At 35.0% G+C, this 24,122-nt stretch overlaps 2 protein-coding genes across 3 annotated transcripts; both read right to left on the bottom strand.

Moving 5' to 3' along the window:
• Nucleotides 1-11,487: 11,487 nt before the first annotated feature.
• LOC100798241 (uncharacterized) lies at nt 11,488-18,807 on the bottom strand. Of its 2 annotated transcripts, none has more exons than XM_003516351.5 (3): nt 17,775-18,806; nt 14,439-14,537; nt 11,488-11,872 (listed from the first exon to the last, which is right to left on the bottom strand). In XM_003516351.5, exons 1-2 carry the CDS (start codon nt 18,639-18,641, stop codon nt 14,481-14,483), a joined length of 924 nt encoding a protein of 307 aa, XP_003516399.1. In that variant the 5' UTR covers nt 18,642-18,806; the 3' UTR covers nt 11,488-11,872; nt 14,439-14,480. The 2 variants fall into 2 exon arrangements, with proteins under 2 accessions (XP_003516399.1, XP_006573385.1); XM_006573322.4 differs by lacking the exon at nt 11,488-11,872 and adding an exon at nt 11,876-12,201 and having other exon boundaries at nt 17,775-18,807.
• A 1,274-nt stretch (nt 18,808-20,081) lies between these two features.
• On the bottom strand, nt 20,082-23,293 carry LOC102659856 (ATP-dependent DNA helicase PIF1). Its single transcript, XM_006574145.2, has 2 exons — nt 22,570-23,293; nt 20,082-20,344 (listed from the first exon to the last, which is right to left on the bottom strand). Exons 1-2 carry the CDS (start codon nt 23,291-23,293, stop codon nt 20,082-20,084), a joined length of 987 nt encoding a protein of 328 aa, XP_006574208.1.
• Nucleotides 23,294-24,122: the final 829 nt, after the last annotated feature.

The following is a 24,122-nucleotide window of genomic DNA, read 5'->3' on the forward strand; positions in this document are numbered from 1 at the left end:
CATGTTATGTGTATATATTTATTGTAATACTAAAATAATAAATTAAAGAAAGTTGTAAGGTTACTGCCTAGTGGTAATTTCTTTTGATGTAATATTAAATTAATTGTTATAAAAACTCTTTTGATTAAAAATAATGTAGCTTGATTTGTTATATATACATATATATATGTTTTGTGTCATGCAAATATGATTATTGTGCGATGTGTATATGAGTTATGAGGTGTAATAAATTATTATAATGACATTATAATATTATTATGGAGATTGAGTAGTACAAAGTGGAATGCGTCAATTTGTGAGATACAAGTAAACATGAGATGATTGATTGTGACATTATGAGATGTTAAATTGTGGGCATGATATTTGGTTGCGAATAAGTGTGTGTGTTTAACACTTATGTGACAATAATTATGTTGTGAGATGTGAATTATACAATAATCCGGTCAGTATTGATATTGAGAAAATGTTTATGCGCAGTGTTAAAGAGAAAGTGTAGGTTTCTTATTTAGGAATCAGTGTTAAATTGTAGCACAATGTGTTGAACATGTTTAAAACACGAGTGTGAGGTTGTGGATATTGTATAATTCATTAGCAGTGCCTATAAATTGAATTTGTGATGAATTGTGGAATAACATGGTGCTTTGAGATTATAATATTGTTATTGAAATTGAGTATAAGTGCAAAGTTGAATATGTGTTAATCTGTGATATACATGTAAACATGTGATGGTGGATTGTGACATTATGAGATGTGAAATTGTGAACAAGTTTTAGTTGTGAATAAGTGTGTGGTTAATACTTGATGTGACATTACTTGTGTTGTAAGCTGTGAATTATACAATAATCCGACCAGTGTTATCTTGAGAAAAGTGTTGATGCACAGTGTTAAAGAAAAAGTGTAGGTTTTCTATTTAGGAATCAGTGTTAAAGAGAAAGTGTAGGTTTCCTATTTAGGAACCAGTGTTAAATTGTAGCGCAATGTGTTAAACGTGTTTAAAACACGAGTGTGAGGTCGTGGGTATTATATAATTTATGAGCAGTGTCTGCATGCAAAAAATTATTTTAGGGGTTGGACCTGAATCAGGAGAGAGAGGCCCTGACGGACTCTTCGGAGTGTAGGCCTTGGGGGTAAATACACCCGGTATGAGTACTCCTTTAAGCCTGTGCCGATCCCACATGATTGGATTATTCTCGCAAAACAACGTGACCCTGATTGGTTTCCCTATGATTTTACTTAGTAAGAGTAACCTGACATACCCATGTTGTGGTGTGTCTTGTTATGTATTCCTAAGCGTCCCAAGGTGGTTTTTCACTGATATGGTACCACATTCCATAGAGGCTTGGGTCTTAGCATAATTGTTGCATACGCTTGCTAATTGTTTATTATGAAATTGATGTGTTATTACGTCTTGATCGGAGTGTGTGATTCATGTGTAATGTGATTAATGATTGAAAAGTGAATTTTAAATGACAAAGTGGTGGAATTACGTGAATTATGTTTTAGTTGTATCTCATTTATATGATATGTATATCTAGTTATTTTGTTTCACTATTAGTTAGGAATATGATAACTCACTTCCTGTGTGTTTTTTGTGTTTGGATCCTGTGATGATCTTGAACTTTGTGTTCGGGGGAGCAGATGACTAGGTGAATTTCTTTAAGGAACCTTGTGCTGAAGGACGTCCGGACGCAATGCTCTAATAGGATGTGACATTGGGGGTATAGGTTTCTATATTAATTGTAGTAAGTCTTAGGTGACTTTGTTTGAGCCAAGATGACTTTATTATTTATTTGGACAAGTTTGAATATGATGTAAAAGAAAGTGAGTGTGAGCCTTTTACCCTGTTGAAAGGATTTTATTTAAATGTGTTTTAAAAACTTTTAATTAATTATGATTTCTTTTCCTTTTATTAGTACATATATGTATGGGGTAGAGGGTGTCACATGAAATATGGAGAAAGAATGTGAAAATGCAGAAAGAAAAATAGTGTCCAAAGGAATGTGAAAAGGTAGAAGAAGAAGAAAAGTTTATAGTTTTAGGTAGTTTTCGAATTGCCTGTAGTTATGAATTTCGCGCTTAGCGCATGCATCGCGCTTAGCATGCAGTCTAACAGTTATAATTGCATTAATGGTGTATGTGCTTAGCACGCCTGACACACTTAGCGCACGAAGGAAGAAGTCCTTTGGTCTTCTCTAAAATTTGTTACTAGCGCTTAACGAGATGATTGGGCATAGCGCATTTGTCTCATCAATATGGTCGCGCTTAGCACCTATAGGCTTTTCTTAAGAGACATCAATATGTCATTAATCCACTTCATTGATACTTCCTACACCTCTGTAAGATCACAATGAACACACATTATTACTGGAAAATTGACTAAAAATGACAAAAAATAACAAAAACAATTAAATATGAAAAAAAAAAAGAAATCTTAGGTAGCTTCCCAGTAGTGCTTTTGTAATGTCACTAACTTGACATGAGACCCCTTCATGGGTCTTGGAGATGGATGACGGTGGTCAGTCTTTCAATGTAGCCACCATTGTAGATTTTCAGTCATTGACCATTGACAATCTAGCTTCGCTCAGGCTCAGTTGAGGCAGAATCTACCAACTCCACTGCTCCATAAGGCTTCACTTCTTTGATTACGAAGGGACCAGACCATTTGGACTTAAGTTTATCTGGGAAGAGCCTCATTCTTGAATTGAATAGCAGTACCTATTGTTCGGGCTAAAACGTCTTCTTTATCAACTTTTGATCATGGTACACCTTCACCTTCTGCTTATAAATTTTGGAAGACTTGTAGGCATTGAGTCTCATCTCCTTTAGCTCCAATAGCTGCAACTTTCGCTTCTCGCCTAACAAAGATTCATCAAAATTAAGAATTTGAGGGCCCAGTTGGCCCTGTGCTCCAGCTCCACTGGCAAGTGGCAGGCTTTCCCATAGACCATCTAAAATGGTGATAGTCCAATGGAAGTCTTGAAAGCAGTTCTGTAGGCCCATAATGCATTGTTCAGCTTTGAAGCCCAATCTTTTCTTGAGGAAGCAACTGTCTTTTCTAGAATCCTCTTCAACTCTCTATTAGAGACTTCTGCCTGGTCATTAGTCTGAGGATGATAAGGTGAAACCACCTTATGTCTGACATGATAATGCCCCAGAACCTTCTGCAACTGTGCATTGCAGAAATGTGAACCTCCATCACTGATTAGCACTCTGGGAACTCTAAAACGGGAGAATATATTTTTCTTCAAAAACTTGATAATAGTCTCTATGTCATTTTTTGGAGCAACTACAACTTCTACCCATTTAGACACATAATCAACAACAACCAAGATAAACTGATTCTTATAAGAGGATGGTAGAGGGCCCACAAAATCAATGCCTCAACAGTCGAAGACTTCTGCTTCCAAAATGTTTTGCAATGGCATCTCATTTCTCTGAGAAATGGACCCTATTTTCTGGCATTGATCACAATGAAGCACATGATCATGGGCATCCTTGAAGATAGAAGGCAAAAAAAATTCAGCTTGTAGCACCTTAGCAGTTGTCCTATCCCCACTGTAGTATCTGCCATAAGGAGAATTGTGACAATGCCATAATATACTTCTAGCTTCTTCCATGGTAACACATCTTCTCAATAGATTATCCGCTCCAATCTTGAATAAGTGGGGATCATCCCAAACATAGAAACGAGCTGCAGGTTAAGCAAGCCTTCATGTTCCAGACTTCTCCATACTTCTTGACGCTAAGCTTCTGTTGCCCGCTAAGCCACTGTGTTGCGCTAAGCGCCTAAGACGTGCTGAGCGAGCTACTTCAGTTCTTCAATTTTGTTTCTTTGAGCTTTACTTTGTTTTTCTGCACCAATTAGTCACCAAGCACTATAAATTCACAAGCTTTTAACACTTTCTGCATAAAAATTTAAATGATGTTAAGATTTCAATTATTCACATAAAAAGGAAGAATTAAGAGACAAAAATTAACAATTCCTACATAATTTAATCCCAAAATATACATATACATAGCATGCAGTTATCACCAGGCTTAAATTTCTAGCCAACCTCTACATCTTAGCATACTTGGAGTACCAAATTCTGACGATTCAAGGAAGCCTCCTCAAACTGGTTCTGAACAAATTGCTATGCATCCTGGACAAGTATAAATAAATAAATATTGTGTCTGAATGGTTTGAGGTTATATGGTTCTCTACATATTTGTCCATTATTTTTTGTGGGTTTTAATGGAAGAATGTGGGAAGCAATGCAAGAATTAGATGCTCTGGATTGAACTTGCCTCTAAATATAACAAAAAAAGAATACATCTTATTTTTTTATGACATAATTTTGTGGATTATAGAGAAGAAATTAGGACAATTTTCTTGAGAAAAGATCCGGACTTAGGTAGTGTACTTATGAATAAGATAGGGTTATTTCTTGTGATAATGATACATCTAGGAAATTAGCTTTTTACTTAACCTGTTGGGCGTATATATTGTTTCACCATTGTTTCCAATCTCATCTCATGGATCTTACGTTAGGTTTCCCGTGGAGTTGCCGCTTTTGTATGTTTGAAGACTGAACATGCTCACCTTGAGCAAAATAATCTTTCAAATGCATTGTCTTGCTTTGATGGAGCTTTTCTTGCCTTGGCTAAGGAATAATATTGTGGAATTTATATAAAAGCTCAAGCAACAACCTGTGCTCAATACATCATTGCAGTCACTCTTCTTCAGGTACTATCTTGCATGTTCCTTTTTTACTTTCTCTAAAAAAAAACTGATTTAGCTTATTTTTATTTTTCTTTTGTGCTCGTTCCATTTGGGATAACTTAAATTGAGTGAAGTTATTTAATTACAATATAATTTATTTATTTTTTAATTTACTTTTTTAAGCTTTAAATGTCATCTAAAAATTTTTTAACTATAAAAAATGTTATTATAAAAACGTCATCTAATTTTGGCAGTAATTGAAAAAAATATATATTTAACAGAAAAGGGAATGAGGCAAAGAGAATTCGTATGAAATTCCATTACTCAATAATAGCAATGATTATATTATTTATAATCTGTACAATGGGAATAGAATGACCTAGAACCTAGGAATGAAATATGGAATCAAATCATATTCTTATAAATATAATATATATGGAAGAAAAATAAGGAAAGGAAAATAATATTGTGTTGTCAAATAATTTAAGCTAGGATTATATGTTTCCTTATTTAAGCTAGGATTATATGTTTCCTCTATTATGTAGCATTTAAGTTAGGATTATATGTTTCCTTATTTAAGCTATAATTATATGTTTCCTCTATTAGCCCCCCACAAGCTGGAGGTGCAAAAATGTTTTGTAACTGCAGCTTGGAAAGATTGGTGTTGAAGAATTGAGGAGGGAGAGCCTTTGTGAATATATCCGCAAGTTGATTTGAAGAAGGGACTAAGAGTAGTAACATGAGTCCAGCTTGGGACTTTTCACGAACTAGATGACAATCAATGTCCAAGTGTTTGGTGCGTTCATGAAAGACTGGATTGGCAGCAATGTGAAGAGCACTATGATTATCACAATAAAGTACGGGAGTCTTGGAAAGAGGAATTCAAAGATCTCTTAGAAGGTAAGAAAGCCATTGTAATTCACAAGTTGTAGAAGCAAGTGCTCGATATTCAGCCTCGGAAGAGGAACGTGATACTGTAGTTTGCTTCTTGGTTTTCCATGAAACAAGTGAATTGCCTATAAAGAAGCAATAACCAGTAATAGAGCGCCTAGAGTCAATACATGTTGCCCAATCAGCATCACTAAACACAAGTAGATGAGGAGAGCAAGTCCTTGGAAAAAATAAACCTTGGTCTGGACACCCTTTGAGATATCGAAGAACGCGGACAGCTGCAGCATGATGGGCTTTTGTTGGTTTGGACATAAATTGACTTAGTTGCTGAGTAGCAAAGGCAATATCAGGGCGTGTGCTTGTCAAATAGACCAGTCTTCCAACTAGGCGTCTATAAGATAGGGGATCATCAAGAAAACCAGAGGAATCATTATGGAGTCGAAGAGAACTGTCCATAGGAGTGGAGGACGGCTTACACCCAAGCATACCAGAATCTTTCAGTAAATCCAAACAATACTTACGTTGGCATAATGAAATTCCTTTATCAGAATGTGCAACTTCAAGCCCCAAAAAATATTTCAGTTTTCCCAACTCCTTAATGTGAAAATTAGTGTGAAGAGTACGCTTAATGCGTTCAATCTCAGCAAGGGAATTACCGATCAGCACAATGTCATCAACATATACAATTAAAGCAGTAAATTCAGAATTATGAGCCTTGATAAATAGACTATGATCAACATGGGCATGTGAATAACCACAAGTCATCAATAGAGTAGATAATTTTTCATACCATTTTCTGCTAGATTGCTTTAATCCATAGAGTGATTTCTTCAATTTGCAACTTTGACTTGATGTGTAACCAAGCAAGCCAGGAGGGATCTCCATGTAAACATCCTCCCTGAGGTCCCCGTGTAAGAAAGCGTTGCTAACATCTAACTGATGGAGGTGCCATCGATTAATCGATGCCAGAGCAAGAACAACTCTAACAGTGGCCATCTTAACAACAGGGGAGAAGGTTTCAAAGTAATATATGCCCTCAATTTGAGAGTATCCTTTGGCAACAAGACGAGCCTTGTAACGCTCAATACTGCCATCTGGTAGCTGTTTGATTTTATATACCCACTTGCACCCAATTGGTCATACATGAGAAGGGGTTTGAACAATGTCCCAGGTTTGATTCAACTGCAGAGCCTTGATCTCACATTTCATGGCATCACACCAACATTGATGTTTCACAGCTTCATGAAAACTGGTGGGTTCGTGCTCAGATGACAGAATCATAAGAAAATGGTGATGGGAAGGAGAGACATGAGTGTATGAGAGGAAACTCTGAATGGGATATGCGCATGTTGATGAGGATTGAGCAGACTTGAGGGAAAGAATTTGAAACTGATAATCAGAAAGGTAAGAAGGAGGATGAGTGACACGGTTAGAGCGACGTGGTATAGCATGGTTAGACGATGGTTCTTGGGTGTATTGATCAATGATGTTGGGGTTTGGTGTGTCAGTTTTATGAGGAGTTGAAGGATTTGGGAGAGGTGATGGTAGGCCATTGGGTTGAGAAATTGTTGGTTCAGTGTTTGTTGTGATAGGTGTGGATGGGGTAAATTGAGGTGGTGTATGTGAAACTGGGTCTATATGTGAATTTGGCTGGGTTTCGCTAGTAAAGAGGTTTTGGCTTATGTGGAATGGAAAAAAGGATTCATGAAAAACAACATTTCTAGAGATGAATATTTCTCTTGTCTTAATGTCTAAAATAACATATCCCTTGGTACCATTTTGAAAACCTAAGAATGCCCATTTTCTTGAACGAGGTTGAAACTTGTGAGTTTGATTATGAGTTGATGCATAACATAAGCAACCAAAAACTTTGATCATAGAAAAATCTGGGTGAGTTTTGTACAAAAGTTCAAAAGGTGTTTTATAAGAAATAACAGGAGAGGGAACATGATTTATGAGAAAAGCGGCATGTTTTATAGCATAGGACCAAAAATTTGTTGGAATTTTAGATTGAAACATAAGGGCCCTAGCTACATTAAGGATATGTTGATGTTTGTGTTCCACTCTTCCATTTTGTTGAGGGGTATACACACAACTAGTTTGGTGAATTATACCCTTTGAAGAAAAAAACTCTTTAAGAAAAAATTCAGGACCATTATCGGATCGAATGCATTTAATTTTTGTTTCAAATTGATTTTCAATCAAATTAATAAAATTTTGAACATGTGTTTTCACTTCACTTTTTGATTTTAATAAAACCACCCAAGTATATCTACTAAAATCATCAAGTATAGTTAAGAAATATCTATGTCCATGAATTGATGATTTAGAGAATGGTCCCCAAATATCCATATGAATCAACTCAAAAATTTTAGAGCTTCTACTCGAACTAAGAGAATAGGGCAATCATTTTTGTTTAGCTAAATGACAAGTGTCACAAATTTCATTAGAATCTTTTGAAATAAAAGGGAATTGTTGATTTAAGACATTAAGACGATTACCAGATACATGACCTAATCTAAAATGCCAAAGCTGAGAGTTATTGGTGTTGGTGGTGGTGATATTGTTGGTAGATGGGCTTCTATCCTTTCCAACTATCAAGTGAAAAATGCCTTCCTTCAAGTCAGCCAAACCAATCGTCCTCAACGTGCTCATGTCCTGTATTGCACAAGAAATTTTAGAAAGATCATGAGAAAAAGTAATACGACATGGGAAAGTATATAATAACTTTGGGATAGACAAAAGATTGAAGCTAAAATTAGGAACAAAAAGAACATTATGGATAATGAAATCTGGAGTGAATTTTATGCTGCCTGAAATGTGGGATTGGACAATGGATCCATTGGGTAAATGAATATTTACTGGTGCAATTGTAGAATATGTATAAAAACAATCTAAGGAACAAGTTATATGGTCTGTGGCTCCAGAGTCAATTATCCATGGTGTGGTGTGTGAACTAAGAGTGTTAAGTGTGTGTGTGGTGGGAATAGAAAAAACAAAATGACTACCAAAACCAGAATTGTGAATTTGATTTGGGCTAGAATGAGTGAGGTTGGCTCGCGTAAGAGTAGTCTCTGAGCTTACACCACCAGGTCCAGAGGATTTGCTGAGAAGATTCATCAATTGTTGGTATTGGGCCATTGTGATGTGAAACCCATGATCCTGAGTTGAGCTTTCTTTCTTGCTTTCTCCTCCATGGGTTGGGGTTGCCACTTCAGCGTTGTTCACCGCACCTCCACCTGAAGAGGTTGTGCCGCCACCGGAGGTATATTTGTTGTTAGAGAGACGTGGGTGACCTGGATATTTCGGATGTCCAGGAGGGTACCCAAACTTAGAGTAGCAAACATCACTGGTGTGACCAAGTTTGTCGCAGTGGCTACATTTTGGCGGCGTGGTGTTCGATTTCTGGAAGCAAGAATCAATGGTGTGACCGAGGCGGCCACAGAAGTCACATTTACGTGTTGATTTGGTCCCCCCTTGTTGTGGGTTGCCTCAGCCTTTGCCAAAAATAGCATTAACGAATGGGTTTGTGTCCAGAGCTAAAGAAGCTGGGTTGGAATGTTGTCGTTCATGTTGGATGATCATGGAAAATACTCGATTGGCAGAAGGAAGAGGATCGAGCAAGAGGATTTGAGAACGCACCATGGCAAAACGCTCATCAAGGCCTTTAAGGAAACGAATGATAAAATCCTATTGGTGGTAAGTCTTTGCAGAGCAAGAACAAGGAGGCAAAGGGCGATAGTTATCTAGTTCCTCCCACAAAGACTTAAGCGTAGTGTAGTAATCAGTTACAAAGAGAGAGGCTTGTTTAAGAGCATAGATTTCCTCCTGCAATTTGGTGACTCGAAGCAAATCACCTTGAGAGAAGCGTTCACGGAGGTCATTCCAAATATCAATAGCATGCTCAAAGAAAATAACACTTTGAGCAATGGAGGGAGAAAGCGAGTTAAGCAGCCATGATATGAGAAGCGTATTGCATCGCTCCCACGAATAATAAATCGAGTCTGTGGGCTAAGGAATTGGAATAGTTCCATTGAGAAAACCCATTTTGTGCTTGGAGATAAGAGCCATTTGAAATGAACGGGACCAAGATTGGAAATTATTGGCAGTAAGTGGAGGAGTAACAATAACAGATGTGGGATTCTCACTGGGATGGATATAGAAAGGGCTGGCTGGGTTTTGACTGGGATCAATGAAGGAAGGTGGTGGTGGTGGAGTAGAATCATCCTCACCAGATGAGCCAGAGGTAGCCATAGTGAGATGGCGGCTAGAAGCTTAGAAGGCTCTTGATACCATAACAAAAAAGGGAATGAGACAAAGAGAATTCATATGAAATTCCATTACTCAATAATAGCAATGATTACATTATTTATAATCTGTACAATGGGAATAGAATGACCTAGAACCTAGGAATGAAATATGGAATCAAATCATATTCTCATAAATATAATATATATGGAAGAAAAATAAGGAAAGGAAAATAATATTGTGCTGTCAAATAATTTAAGCTAGGATTATATGTTTCCTTATTTAAGCTAGGATTATATGTTTCCTCTATTATGTAGCATTTAAGTTAGGATTATATGTTTCCTTATTTAAGCTAGAATTATATGTTTCCTCTATTAATATTAATGCTAATTATTTGAAATTGATACTTGATCATTATTTGATTCATTTCATATTAAATTATTTTAAATATTTAATTTCAAATATATTTTCATAGTGATATCTTTCCTTTTAACTTGAATTATTTTGAAAAAATATATTAAGTCATTTACCTACATAAATTTCGTTTTTAGTTTTATTATGGTAATTCTATTTTAAATTAAATTAGTTCCAAAAATAACTTTTTCATTAAATATTTTTTTTAAATAAACATCATAAGAAATGAAAACTTATTAAAATAAATAAATAAATATTTATTTTGTGATTAAATTTCAATCAAATATTTATGATGGAATATATTTTCATCAATCATAAAATCTTGTATCATTTTTATTTGCGAGGTCTAAATTTTAGTATGATAAAAAATGTTATTAAATAAATTTTTATAATTATTTTATAGTAATTGGTTAAATATTTTTTTTGAATAAATGTCATAAGAAATGAAATTTTTTAAAATAAATAAATAATTATTTTTATTAAATTTCAACCAAAGAGATATATTTTCAATCTTAGAATCTTATATAATTTTCATTTGCAAGTCTATATTTTAGTATAATAAAAAAAGTTATTAAATAATTCCGTATAATTAATTTATAATAATCATTATAAAGGATACAATAATTTATCATATTATTGTTGAACTAAAATATGCACCAAAGAAAAATTATATAAGAAAATAAAATAAAAATTAAATTTATATAATAGTATAAAAAATTAGTTGCAAAATACTTTTTATTAATTCAGCTTTAAAATATATTATAATTAAAAGAATCATTTAAAAGATAGCTATTATTAATAAATGAAAAATAAAAATGATATTGATTACATTTATTATTTTTGGAAGAAATGAATATTTTTTATTAATTCAGCTTAAAAATATATTATAATTAAGATCATCATTTAAAAGATAGCTATTATAAATAAATAAAAAATAAAAATGATATTGATTGCATTTATTATTTTGGAAGAAATGAATATGAAACTCCTACATAACATCGTCCCCTAGGACAACCTTGTTTTATATACATGGATCAAGTGGCGAAACAAAACAATAAGACATACTTTTCTGAGGAAAAGAATTTCAAGTCCACTAACCAATCGAAATTATTAACCAATAACTTGGCAAGCACCCAACAGAATTTCTGCTCGTAAAGGATAGTTTTCATAGGTAGGCATTTCAGAAACGTCTTATACTAGGAGTAGAAAGATAAGTTTGCAACCATTAACAATACCGCAAGGCTTTTGATTTCATTTCTCTCGTAAAGTAACCTTGTGAAAACAACATAGCAACAACTAAAGGTGAAAATACAGTACAGAATAGAGTTGGCATATCGTTACATGAAGCGAATATATGCCACAGGGTGAGGATCAAAAAACATCAGATCGTTCTTGTATTGAGAAGGATCACATCATTCAACTGCTCTGCACAATTACTACCTTCTTCCGATTGAAGAGTCGTCAAAAAGTAAAATACATCATCTAGAATAGCTTGACTGCATATACCACAGGCCCACCGAAAGGTCCAACAAGGCATACTCATTTTTCAAGTGCCCAGAAGAAACTGTTGATCCAGATCAGGCACAGAACGCTGATAATGTCCGTTGCTAATCATCTCTGTTTTGCCACACATAATATAAGCTTGTTAACATAGATTATTGACCATATGAAGTTCAACATTTATTTTCTCTAACCACGACATTAATGAGTACATAAAGCTACTTGACATAAGCAATCTCACCAATATACATCATGAGACTATTGCACGACAAAAAAATGATTTTACAAAGTTTTATGTATGCTCATAATGTTTTATGGCAACATGATTGTGATGCTTTCTAGTAGCTTATTATCAACTTTTCATACACAAGCCTGGTGAGATATGCAAAATCACCGCCCTGTTTCATGTTGATCTGGAGATCACCACTAGTCTAAGCACTCCAAAACTGAACACCCATGCCAAAGACAGACACTGAATTATTATCAATCTCAACAGCATTAATTTATGTTTCCAATAAAAATAAAAACCTCATGTTTTACAATTATGATATCATCAGGTAAGAGGTCCCATATCAGTTGATAGTAAAAAGAAAAAGGGAGGAGAGGAGATACATGATGATGAAAGAAAAGTACCAATGTACCAAGTTTAAACCTGCCCTAGTGCACAGCTACTACTTCTACTACTAAAGAATAAAAGAGATCTCTTTCACACAGGGCAAGAAGTTGCAAAACAAACCAACAAAGTCTTCAAATAGAAGGGTTGTAACTGAAGTTTTATCAAGAATCTGGGATATAATTACTCATAAATTTTGAAGACAATTCACCACCAAACACCCATGAAGCATGAACATAGACAGCATACAGATATGTGCATTGTCCAAAATACAGTAACAGAACAGCAAGACATGGTACCATATACATGTTTCCATGTGTGAAATTAAATATAGCATTGAATATGACAAATGGTCTGAATTGATACTTAAGAAAATCTAGATTCCCAATTTAGGATTCAACCATACATCCTAAATTGAGAAGAGAAATGTTAACAACACACTCTTAAATACTCTCTATTATTAACTGAAATTTATTAAAATCACAAATTTGTGAGTCTCACTTCTTATTTAATTAATGAATCTCTCTTAATTTTGTAGTTTCAATAAATTTTAACAAATACTAGAATGTGTGTTAAATGTTAGAGTGTGTTGTTAGCACTACTCAATTGAGAATCAAGATTTAAATATTTAACTTCTCTACAAATAATTTGCTAAGCTTAGTGTTAGTGGGAAAAGGCTTAGTTGTTGTAACTTGCAAAGCCTTACATTTTTCTATGGCAATAGCCCAAAGAAAAAATAAAAATAAGAAAACGAGAAGTAATAATGTATTAGCTTTATTTCCCAAGTCATTATGTCCCCTTAATTTTTTTCCACTATAAGTTTTAGTTTGTGCTTGGCTGTGACTTGATACAAAGAATAAAGTTGTCTAACCAAGGAGGTAATGTGAAAAGTGTATGGATCTGGAAGCAAGTGTGCAAGAAATGAACACCCTTGGTCTCCTATTTTTCCCTTAATCAACTCACCTGCACAGGTGGGCATAACTCATGATCCTTTGGGATTACTTCTGAGGCAAAGTATATGATAAATGTCAAACCCCTGAAATCCTTTGAGAGGGAGAGGGAAAAATACTAAGACTGAGGAAGCTTGTAATGGCTAAAGTCACAAATGAACTGAGTTACTTTGAAGATACTTAGACGGTTAGACTTGGTCTCTAAAACCACAGCTTGGTTCAATTTGTACAATAATGAATGTGAATTGTGAATGAGCTTGAATATTACACACAGAAGAGTTCTTGCATTGCTAATGATTTGAAACTGAAGATTTGATGAGTAAATCCAGATGAAACAGAAAAAAGTATAACATTTATGAAGCATAGACAAGGACAATGTCTATAAGCCCCTATATAACACAAAGTGACAACTGACAACAGATTTCAAAATATAAGGACACAATGTATAAACATATATATTAAAAAAATAATAATAATACTTATAACTTATAGAAATGTGTATGTTTTTATGTACAAAAGCATACACTCGACACAGAAATATATGAGACATATTTCGCATGCATTAAAACATTTTAAAATCATCCAAGTGTTAAATATCCCAATTAATATTTTCATATCCAAAGATTACTGCTTGGAAATGTCAAAGTTTGTATTGGGTAACAAGTTTTAGAGTATGAGTGATGACCTATGTCCAAGATGGCAAAGGTTCTTTTCTTGAAGTGTCAGGCTTTTGTAGCTCAATATGTGACCTGGAACTTGAATTCTTTAAAATATTTAAGTTCACACACTGATAAATTTCAGGAAATTGCATACTGTAGAAGTTGAAATCTAAAGTATATATTTTCTTACAAGTTTTGGAGGTGCAGCAGAAAGGTTCTGCTATAAAGCAGTGGAACTTACTCAACTTGGTTAATGCAGTTTTGCTTATGCAAACTACAAAACTTAAAAGCTACTCTCAAGGGACAAGGCATACTAAAGCAATACTAGTATGAATAGAGAGATAAACCACTTGCACAATATCACAGGTCTTCTCTTTGGTGGATGAATTACTTATTTATTCAAGAAGATTGCTGGAAATGAAAATTCTACAGCTAAAACAAAATTTAAAAACAAAACTTACCTGAACAAAAAAAGAAGGGATCACCACCGTTGATAAAGGTAGTTATTCTGAGGCAGCAGATCTTAAAATTTTGTGTTTCAACTTCCTATTATGATTTTCCTGTTCAAGGTTGATAAAAGAAAAATCAAGCACAAAGTATCAGGTAGACAGGCACACAAGAAAAAAAAAATCCAAATCACACTATTTTTCAATCCTCACAGTTAAAGAAAGCAACCAAACTAATCCCTAGTCTATAACCCTTTCCATTTCATGCAGGTTTTCATGCTGTGCAGTAAACTTGTAAATGTGTTTCATTGAGATGACACTTACATGCAAATAGCAAGTGACCTTTGCATGTCAAATTGGCAAATATATAACAGACATAAAGGAAACATGTAGGAACTAGGAAATATAACAGATAATGTAAACTGTCAGAAAGATAAATTGGCAAGATTAAAATGGTAGGAAAATATAAATAACTGACAAAACACAACTAAATTGATGAAAGGGGACAAAATTGAACGTGAAAAAAAGGAAATACAATCAACAAAAATAACCTGAAAACAAAACAGCTTGCCCATAATCCAGTAAGAGTTAACTTGAAAAGAAAAGTAAATTGACTAGAAAATAAGATGGAGAGAAAAAAAAATATGAAAAGATGGAAGATACTAATCAGAAGAGAAATAACCAAAAATAGAATGTTTTGAAAAGAACATGACATAAAAGGAAAACAAACTGATAGGAACAAATGAAATCAGCAGAAAATTTAGAACTGAAAATAATGGGTTTAAGGTAAAGTAAATGAAATGCAGAAAACATAGAGAAGTTTAAAAAAAAAAAAACAAAAAGAACAAAGCTTAGAGAAATATGTCAAATATCGAACTCAAAGAAAACTAACAAGAAAGAAAAAAAGTTAAAAGCATTGAGCAAAAAAACAAACAATAAATTTAAACAAAATGCCAGAAATGTGATTGAAAACTGAGAGAAAAGATATAACGTGGATTGATAAGAAGAATAGCAACAAAGTAAGACATTTAGAAAATAGGGAAATAAAAATAAAGGAAACAATAAAGGCAAGGAATTAAATAAATAATTACCATTACTGGGAATGTAAAGCTTATGACATGTAAGAAAGAACTGTATATCGGCAAGTAAATAAATGGATAGAAAATAACTTAGGGTGTGTTTGGTAGAGAGGAATGAAAAGGGATGAAAGTGTGAGGAATGAAAAGAGATGAAAGAGAGTGTAAAGTGAAGTTGTTTGATTGAGATGAAAGAGAGTGTAAAAGAGATGAAAGATTTAAATTAAAGTTGTAGGCAAATAATAAAAGTAACTAAACTAGAGATGGAGCACTTATTAAAAAAATAGAGATGGAGCACTTATATATAAAAAATAGAGATGGAGCAAATTTCCATTTTACCCCATTAAGGTGCAACAGAAATTTTTTACCTTTTTACTTAATTGAACGCTGTTAGTCGATTATGTAAATTGCTTAATCAAATATGTAACTTGATCTGAGGCCACCGGAAAGCAAAGTCTGAGAATCAATGACCACCTAATCAACTATGCTATAAGCATAATTGATTATGTTGCCAACCTGAGACAAACTAGACCAAATTTGAACAATGCAATGGATACATAATCGATTATGCTAACATCATAATCAATTATGTAGGCAACCTGACAACCATGAGGGTGTAGAGAGGGTCAATTTTGGCAAGTGAAAAGTTCTTCTCCTGTACCCCTCATGAGTAGCACCTTTCATCCCATCTCATCTCAAATTCTCCATTGGGGTGAAAGTTTAAAGGCATGGGTCCCAACAATTTTTTAAAACTTTCGTCTGCCTTTCACACCCACCAAACATCCTCACCTCACCCCTTTTACTCCAATTCAGCTGAATTCACTTTCAGCACAAATTCACCCCTTTAAACCAAACAGTACCTTACATTCAACATGAAAGTAAATAGCAGGAAATATAAAAGGGATAGCAGGGCTCAAATATAACCTTAGTCTCTGTTATTTGGGGTAGGATTTTAGGTGTTCCTCAAAGCAACCTCAAGTTAATCATCCTAACTGCTATTTATAGACCTAACAAATAACAGTTTAAGTCCTAAAAACTGATTACAAGTCTGAATAAAACTGCAGAGCCACAACACTCTGATACCTTCCACTTAATCCCAAGTTTCTGATATTGCAAGCAATTTCTTGTAACTTCCTAGACATCCAAAGCTTTGGGAGTAAGTATCATGTGTTCATATTCACATCATTACTATTCCACCAATGCTTCAACCAGACATTCTAATCTCTATCAACAAAATTGCCAAATGTCAATTTGCCAGATAGGTCAAATTGAGATTTGAGTCCTCTCCTCACCAGCGGTTCGGCTTCCCTGGCATGAAAACTCCTGCACTCAAACCTCACTACTCTTTTTTAAGTTAAGGGTTAACACACGGTACTGACTTTTATGAAAAGAGAAAATGCCCTTTTTTTAACGTTGTCATGATCAAACTTAAAGATATGAACCAAGTGCCATTTGATAACTAACTGAGAACACCCCATAAACCTATATTTTAAAATTACTAAAAAATGATTCTACTTGACTCCAAAACTACAAAAAATTCTGCCAACATTTAAAATTGCATACGGTATCTAATGACGCATATACACAACATCTTGGTTCCCATCACTGCATCAGGCCATGAAACTGCACCAATTGCAATTGGCCCACATCACCCCCCAATTTAAAACCTCAAGAACTCTATTAAAAAAAACACTAGTTGGCAACAACACATTCCAAAATAAAACCAATAGTACTCTAGTCAATTACCATTCCCATTCCCCACATTTAAACAATTCTGATATTGAACATCATGTTATCTAACAAATAACCATTCAACATTAACAACAACTACATTCTGATCACAATCATCATGTTATATATAAATAGAATAAATAGTTTATGCATTGACCGTGTAAAGGGTTTTTACATTGTCATTCAATTATAAACTGTTACGAAGGATAAATTTGTTGACTTACAATAATGATTTCAGACTAGTTGACACTATAATTTTATTTTACTTTACATTGGACAATACATAGAAATTAAACTCATACAGTCAACCAATCAGAAGTAATCACCGGCAAAACTTTAACTTTTAAAGTAATTATTATTAAAGCCAACAAACTTACAGAACAAAGCAATGGCCAATGAGTGACCTTATGAAAGTATAAGGACAATTTACCTTGTCAGTGCATATACTATTTACTCCATAAATTCATATAGACAAAATAGTTCAACATTGACATCAAAAAAATATTGCTAATAACAACAATAACAATAATAATACTAATGTCACCTGCTCAAGAACCATAGCAGAACTCTTCTCCACCAAACCAGTCAAGTTCTCAATTTTCACAAGCATCTTCTGATACAACTCCTCCAAACCCTCGGTGCAGCTCCTGGCCTCAGACCCCATCATTCTGCTGAGCCTCCCAATCTCAAACCCCTCAGCGCATTTGTCGAGCTCCCTCTGGTCCTTGGCGGCCTGCTTCATTTTTCCCAGAACCTCGTCGCCACCTTCGCTCATCATCATCGGGGAGCCGTGGGGCCCGCAGTCGAGCGGCGGAAGGTTGGAATTGGGGCTGAAGGCGCCGTAGTGGCCGCGGAAGGCGGGACCGATGTTGACGACGTCGAGGGAGCGGGGCTCGAAGGAGAGGGCCGCGGGGCGGAACTGGAAGGCGCGGTACTCGTGGGTGTGGACGTGGGAGTGGTGGTTGTCGGAGGAGGGGGAGGCGAGGAGGAGGAAGATGCAAGGAGGAAAAAGAGAGGGTTCGGAGTTTGGGTTTTGGATTTGGGAGGAGAATTGGGTGAGGGAGGAGAGGGAGGCGGTGACGGAGAATTCGCGCATGGAGGGGCGGAGGGGGGAGCGGCGGCGGGCGGAGAACCAGCCGAGGAGGGGGGAATTGGGGAGGGAGGAGGGGAGGACGGTGCCGGAGGAATCGTGGAAGGAGGGGGAGGTGAGGAAGCCGGTGACGGTGGCGAGGAGGGTGGGGGTGGGGGTGGCAGCGGAGGAAGTGTCGTCGTCGGAGAGGGTGAGAGGGAGAGGGGTGACGTGGCCGAAGAGGAGGCCGTGGATGGAAGAGGGGGAGGTGGAGAAGCGCTGGATGAGGGAGGCGAGTGTGGGGCCCGAAATCGCGATCTTCTGCAACGGAGGATCCTCCATGGCCAGTAAAGAGAGTGAGATTGTTGCGAATTTGGGATCTTCTCTGTGCAAAGAGCGTTTGTTTGTGCTGTTATTGCTTTGTTGAGTCTGTTTTACTTCTGAGCAAGGAGTACCGAGTCTAGTCTAGAAATGGTATGAATGAAGACACTCTGGTTCTTTTAATCGGCTCACCCAATATTTTCCTTTTAACTGAAACTAGTCTGTAACCCGAGGTAGGCACGGGTCATTTGGTTAATAAAATTGCAATCACAAGAACATAATTGAATATTAAATAGATATATAATTATAATGTTGATGAAATAGAGTGTATGTGCTATAAATACTATCTGTCAGGATGCTGTTTGTATCATTAGACTGCAAGTGAAAAAATAATATTTGTCAGGGTGCTGTTTGTATATTTTTACTTTAAGTGATATAAATACTATCTGTCAAGATGCTGTTTGTATATAACATAAAGATAATTTGCATGAAGACTTGATTGTGTTGAAAATATTTTAGAGTTGATTTAAATTATATAAAAGAAACATGGGAAATAAATTAGAAATATTTTGTTTTTCTAGAAAGAAATTAATTTAGATGTATTTAATTGTGAAGTGGGACTAAATTTTAAAAATAATTTTGTAAAAATGTTTAGTGAGCATATGAAAATAATATTTTGATTATAAAAGATAATTTAGACTCATAAAAAAACTATGTTTTAGTCTTTGTTTAAAAAAATGTTTCAGTGTATACAAATAATTTGTTGTGATGTTAAATAATTTTGTTATCTCTATAAATAATAGTATTTAATTCTGATCCAATATAAAATTTAATTTAATTCAGCAAAAAAAAATTCAAATTTGTAGTTATGTGTTACAGGTGGTGGCAGTATTAAGCTATGTGGTTTTTTGTATAAAGCCGAAAACGGACTACAGACAGAGGTGGGTAAAAAAAAACATAATAGAAACAGTAGTGTGTATGAGAACGAAATCAGACAAACTTGACACATGTTTTTAGTATTTCAGTGCCAAGGAAACCGAAAAAGGTAAAGACACAACGAATGGCAGCAGCATACAAATAGAAGGTTTAATCCTACGACTACACTTTTGATCAAAACAGCTTTACTAATTGCAACCATTTATTTGAAACAGAAATTCGAACCATTATATTATTATGGAATAATATAATAATCTAACTTAAATGTTCATTTGATTTCATCATTTAATCTAATTTAGAAGTCAATATTGACCTATCTCTGTTTTCATTTAAATACCAACAATATTGACCTATCGCTTGAACGTAGTTCGCAAAATCAATATAAAATCAAACGACAAACAAAGCGCTGAGAAAATTTAACGGAACGTAAATATTTGTAATATTGAAGCGAACAAATTGTCTGGTGGTGGTGGCAGGAAACATAAAATATTAAACTTTAAAAAAAAAGATGAATATAAAAAAAACTTAATCATCAGAGTCGGGGTCGGTGTTGTTGTTGTTCCATTCGATGGCTTTCCTTATCAGCAGCTCCCATGCATGGTCATGAAAACGGTAGTAAAAGACTACCTCATCTCCGGCTTTTAAATTTTTTTCATGAATGAGGTTGAACCATGGTTGTGTAATGGCAGGGACGTCATGGTGGATGGTGAGTGGCCATTTGGTGGATTTTGAAAGTCTGTGGTGGATGGTAATACTTTTTTTGGAGCCATACACAAATTTGGAAGCCGCTGCAGGAAGTGTTTGTATCATCAAAAGAAAGAATGGTTAAACAAATTGATGAGGAAACCACAAAGTATGATAGACTGAAAAAAGTGTAGTATAACGCACTAAAGGTAGGTTCTGTTGTAGCATATCATCTGTGATATCAACAGTAAAGATGTATCTCCTTCTATAAATGATGGGTTTTAGGTTAGAGTGGTGGTGTGCAGGTCCGTCAATATGAACGGTGAAAGTGGTGTTTTTGTCACCGGCGACCAAACGTAGAATCACGCTTTCGTGGAGGTTGTGTGCCCTTCTAAAATCATTCAAGCCATCAACAAAAAAGCATTTAGTACCGAGTGTTCTTACCCTAATGAAATGTATCTCGCCATCGTAGTGGAATAAAACGTATTTGGGGTAGTTGCGCAGCCATTGCCTGTGATAGGTAAAAGGAACTTGGAGAAGGTTATGCAGGCAAAGAAAGTAAGGCGAGGCAGTTGAAAAAAAATGGAAATGCAATTAAGTAGAAAACGTTTTTTTATGTGAAATGTTACCTTTTGAACTCTGAAAGGTGCGGTGAATCTTATGTTGTCCATTGGATCGCGTGGGAACTATACGAATAATGTGAAAATGTTAAGTAACCAAAGGAATAGAGGAAACAAATATAAGAAAGATGAAAATGAGAAGAAGAAGAAATAAATTACAATAGTGGAGCGTGATGCGGAAGTGGCCATAAGAATGCAAAGAAGATGAATAGGGAGTCTACTTTGATTTGGCAGGATGCGAAGAGGATGAATACGAAGTGCAGTATAGGTATATATATGTGTATAGAAGTGTTGTAAGTGTTGGTGGTGTTATATCGATATAATGACTGAATTAATTAACAAATTAAATGGTGACTCTTGGATGCAAAGAAGATGAATAGGGAGTTTAGTTTGGTTTGGCAGAATGTGAAGAAGATGAAGAGATGTGTACTATACGTAGATATATCTGTATAGAAGTGTTGTAAGTGGCGGTGGTGTTATATCGATATAATGATTGATTTAATTAAGAAATTAAATTAAATGGTGACTCTTTGTTGTTGAATGATGCAAAAAAGAGTTGTGAAGAGTCACAACCCTATACAGCGCTGACGTCTCTCGATAATGATTACATTTGATGTAGTATAGGGAGATACAACTGCAGTAATTGTCTTAGTGCATTTATTACGATAGTTCCTTAGTGGTGTAAGTTTTATGTGGGATGGGAAAGCGGTTTTTGGAAGTTCAGAAGGCAATCTGATAGCAAAGTAAGCGGGGATATGAAGCGTGTAGGAAGCGTGTAGGTATCCAGAAAAGTAAGGGTTGAGCAGCAGTTGTGCAGTGTATTTATTAGCAATAGGGATTGGTTGGTGTAATTTTAATTTGACAGTGAATATAGGTTGAATTTATTTGTAGAGTAAGTGGATGTTCAAAAGTTTATGGTATAGGACTGAAAGCATGAATGCAAACTGTGGATGGTTGGTCCAGCACCCCAAAGACTTCGAAAACATTTTCATTAAATTAAATCATATGATATCATTCATATTCATCATATCATATCATCATATTAAATATTAAAGGATTGAGGTTGGATTTATTTGTAGACTAAGTGGAAGTGTAAAAACCAATTGTATAGGAGTGTAAGCACGAATACAAAATGTGCAGGGGTGGCCCAGGTAGTTGGAAAACATTTTCGTTAAATCAGATTAAATAAAAAAGGATTTCAATTTAATTAACCATAATATGGATTTGTACGTGTATTTCGTAAATTATTGTATGATTTGTAGTTATATAAATAAATTACCATGAAATAACAATTTGATATTGACCATGTAATATAAATTTTCAGATAACATTTGCAGCATTAAATAAATTTGTTGATTGCTGAAGTTGGATTGAATTCCCCGAAGTCAGTATAGGAATTTTGGAATGCAACAACATACATGATATATGTGTTATATGTCAAACTGAACAAAAGGAGTAAAAGAGAATATAATGTAGAATCAAATAAATTAGTTGAAGTTGCATTGAATTCCCCGAAGTGACTATAACAATTTTGGAATGCAACAACATACATAGTGCATGTGTTATATGTCAGACTGAATAAAACAAACAAACAGAAAGGTGTAATTAATGGGACAACATAATTGTATTGTATGATGGAAGGATACCTGTTTATAAATTCGCAAAGACTTCGTTGTAAACAACATTAGTGGTAATATTTTTTGGATTACCATCATTGTCATGTATGAGAATATGAAGTCCATCTTTGTTTTTGACCCTTGAGAGTGCAACATATAGTTGGCCATGACTAAAACCTGGGTGTGGCAAATACAGTCCTATGTGATGAAATGATTGTCCCTGAGATTTGTTTATAGTCATAACATAAGAAACTATGAATGGAAACTGCCTCCTTATAAGTTTGAATGGCCATGCAGATTCAGAAGGAGACATATTTATTCTGGGTATGTATGTCCTATTTCCTGAATTAGGCCCAGTAATTACTTCAGCCTCAATCACATTAGATCTGAGTTTGGTGATAATGAGCCTAGTTCCATTGCACAGGCCATCAGTCTGGTCGAGATTTCGTAATAGCATGATTGGAGTTCTAACCTTAAGTTTTAATTTATGATTAGGTATACCTGATGTTTGCAATGAATATAGGAATTCAGGTGGCAATAATGCAAAAACAGGATTGAGCAATTCATCTGATTTATCAATACTATCTGCGCTGGAATACTCTTTTTCGTGATTGGGTATAAGTGATAGGACATAATCATTTATTTTGTCAACAATTTCTTTTTTAGACGCAAGAACAACTCTTTTTTGCAAGTAATCTGTGTCACTATAGTTATCTATCAAGCTGGGATAGGTGGCTTCAACAATAGCATGGATAGGATCATCATAATTTTTTATGAGAAACTCATCTGGAATAGTGATTTCTGAAAAATCCGTCATTATATTGTCCAATTTTTCCATCTCCTATGTCAAGTAGTCAATGTGAAAATTGTTTGAGTTCTTCATTGTTGGGCTGCTGGGGAGCATTTGATAGCAATCTCATGTTTTTTGTAAGTTTAAGAATTTGGCAATGGTCCCAAATGTATGATGCATTTATAGTTGCATGGACGATGTCTGAGCAATTACCTTTTGGAACAATTAGCAAGATCTGTTGGAAATCTCCCCCCAAAAACCATAATTTTCCCTCCAAAAGGCAGATTGTTTTGCATGATGTCTTTAAGACTTTTATCTAGTTCCTCAAATGCAAATTTGTGACACATTGGAGCTTCATCCCAGACCATTAGTTTTGTAACCTTTAATAATTCAGCTAACTCACTGCCTTGATGAATATTGCATGTTGAATTTTCTGTTGCAGGGACTGGCATAGCAAATTTGGAATGTGCAATCCGACCACCAGGCAATAGTAATGAAACAATTCCACTTGAAGCAACTGTACAAACAATTCCACCATTGGAGCGTATACCAGATGATAAGGTTGTCCAAACAAATGTTTTGCCAGTTCCACCATATCCACAGAGAAAGTAAACTGCAGCTGATTGAGTGTTAACCACAGACATAATGGTATCGACAATAGTTTTTTGCTCATCTGTAATTATATATCCACATATTAACAAATAGTAATATATACTATTATGATTAAGGAGTTCCTATATCAAATGTGTCATAATTTATGAGTACCTGTCAGCAATTGGTATGCCGTGTTGTATTGTTCTGCTAACATCTCTTTGTCATATGTCATTTCATTATGGATCAGATTATTATGATGTTG

This window comes from Glycine max, chromosome 1, assembly GCF_000004515.6.
Source record: "Glycine max cultivar Williams 82 chromosome 1, Glycine_max_v4.0, whole genome shotgun sequence".
NCBI lineage: Eukaryota > Viridiplantae > Streptophyta > Magnoliopsida > Fabales > Fabaceae > Glycine > Glycine max.

Bases quoted from the DNA above. Each gene is read 5' to 3' on its own strand.
- LOC100798241 (XM_003516351.5), bottom strand. From the start codon at position 18,641: ATGGAGGATCCTCCGTTGCAGAAGATCGCGATTTCGGGCCCCACACTC. The intron at 14,538-17,774 runs GTGACATTAGTA...AACCTTGAACAG, and splicing joins CTGCTATGGTTCTTGAGCAG to GAAAATCATAATAGGAAGTT.
- LOC102659856 (XM_006574145.2), bottom strand. From the start codon at position 23,293: ATGACGGATTTTTCAGAAATCACTATTCCAGATGAGTTTCTCATAAAA. The intron at 20,345-22,569 runs GTAATCCAAAAA...CACTTCCTGCAG, and splicing joins TCTCATACATGACAATGATG to CGGCTTCCAAATTTGTGTAT.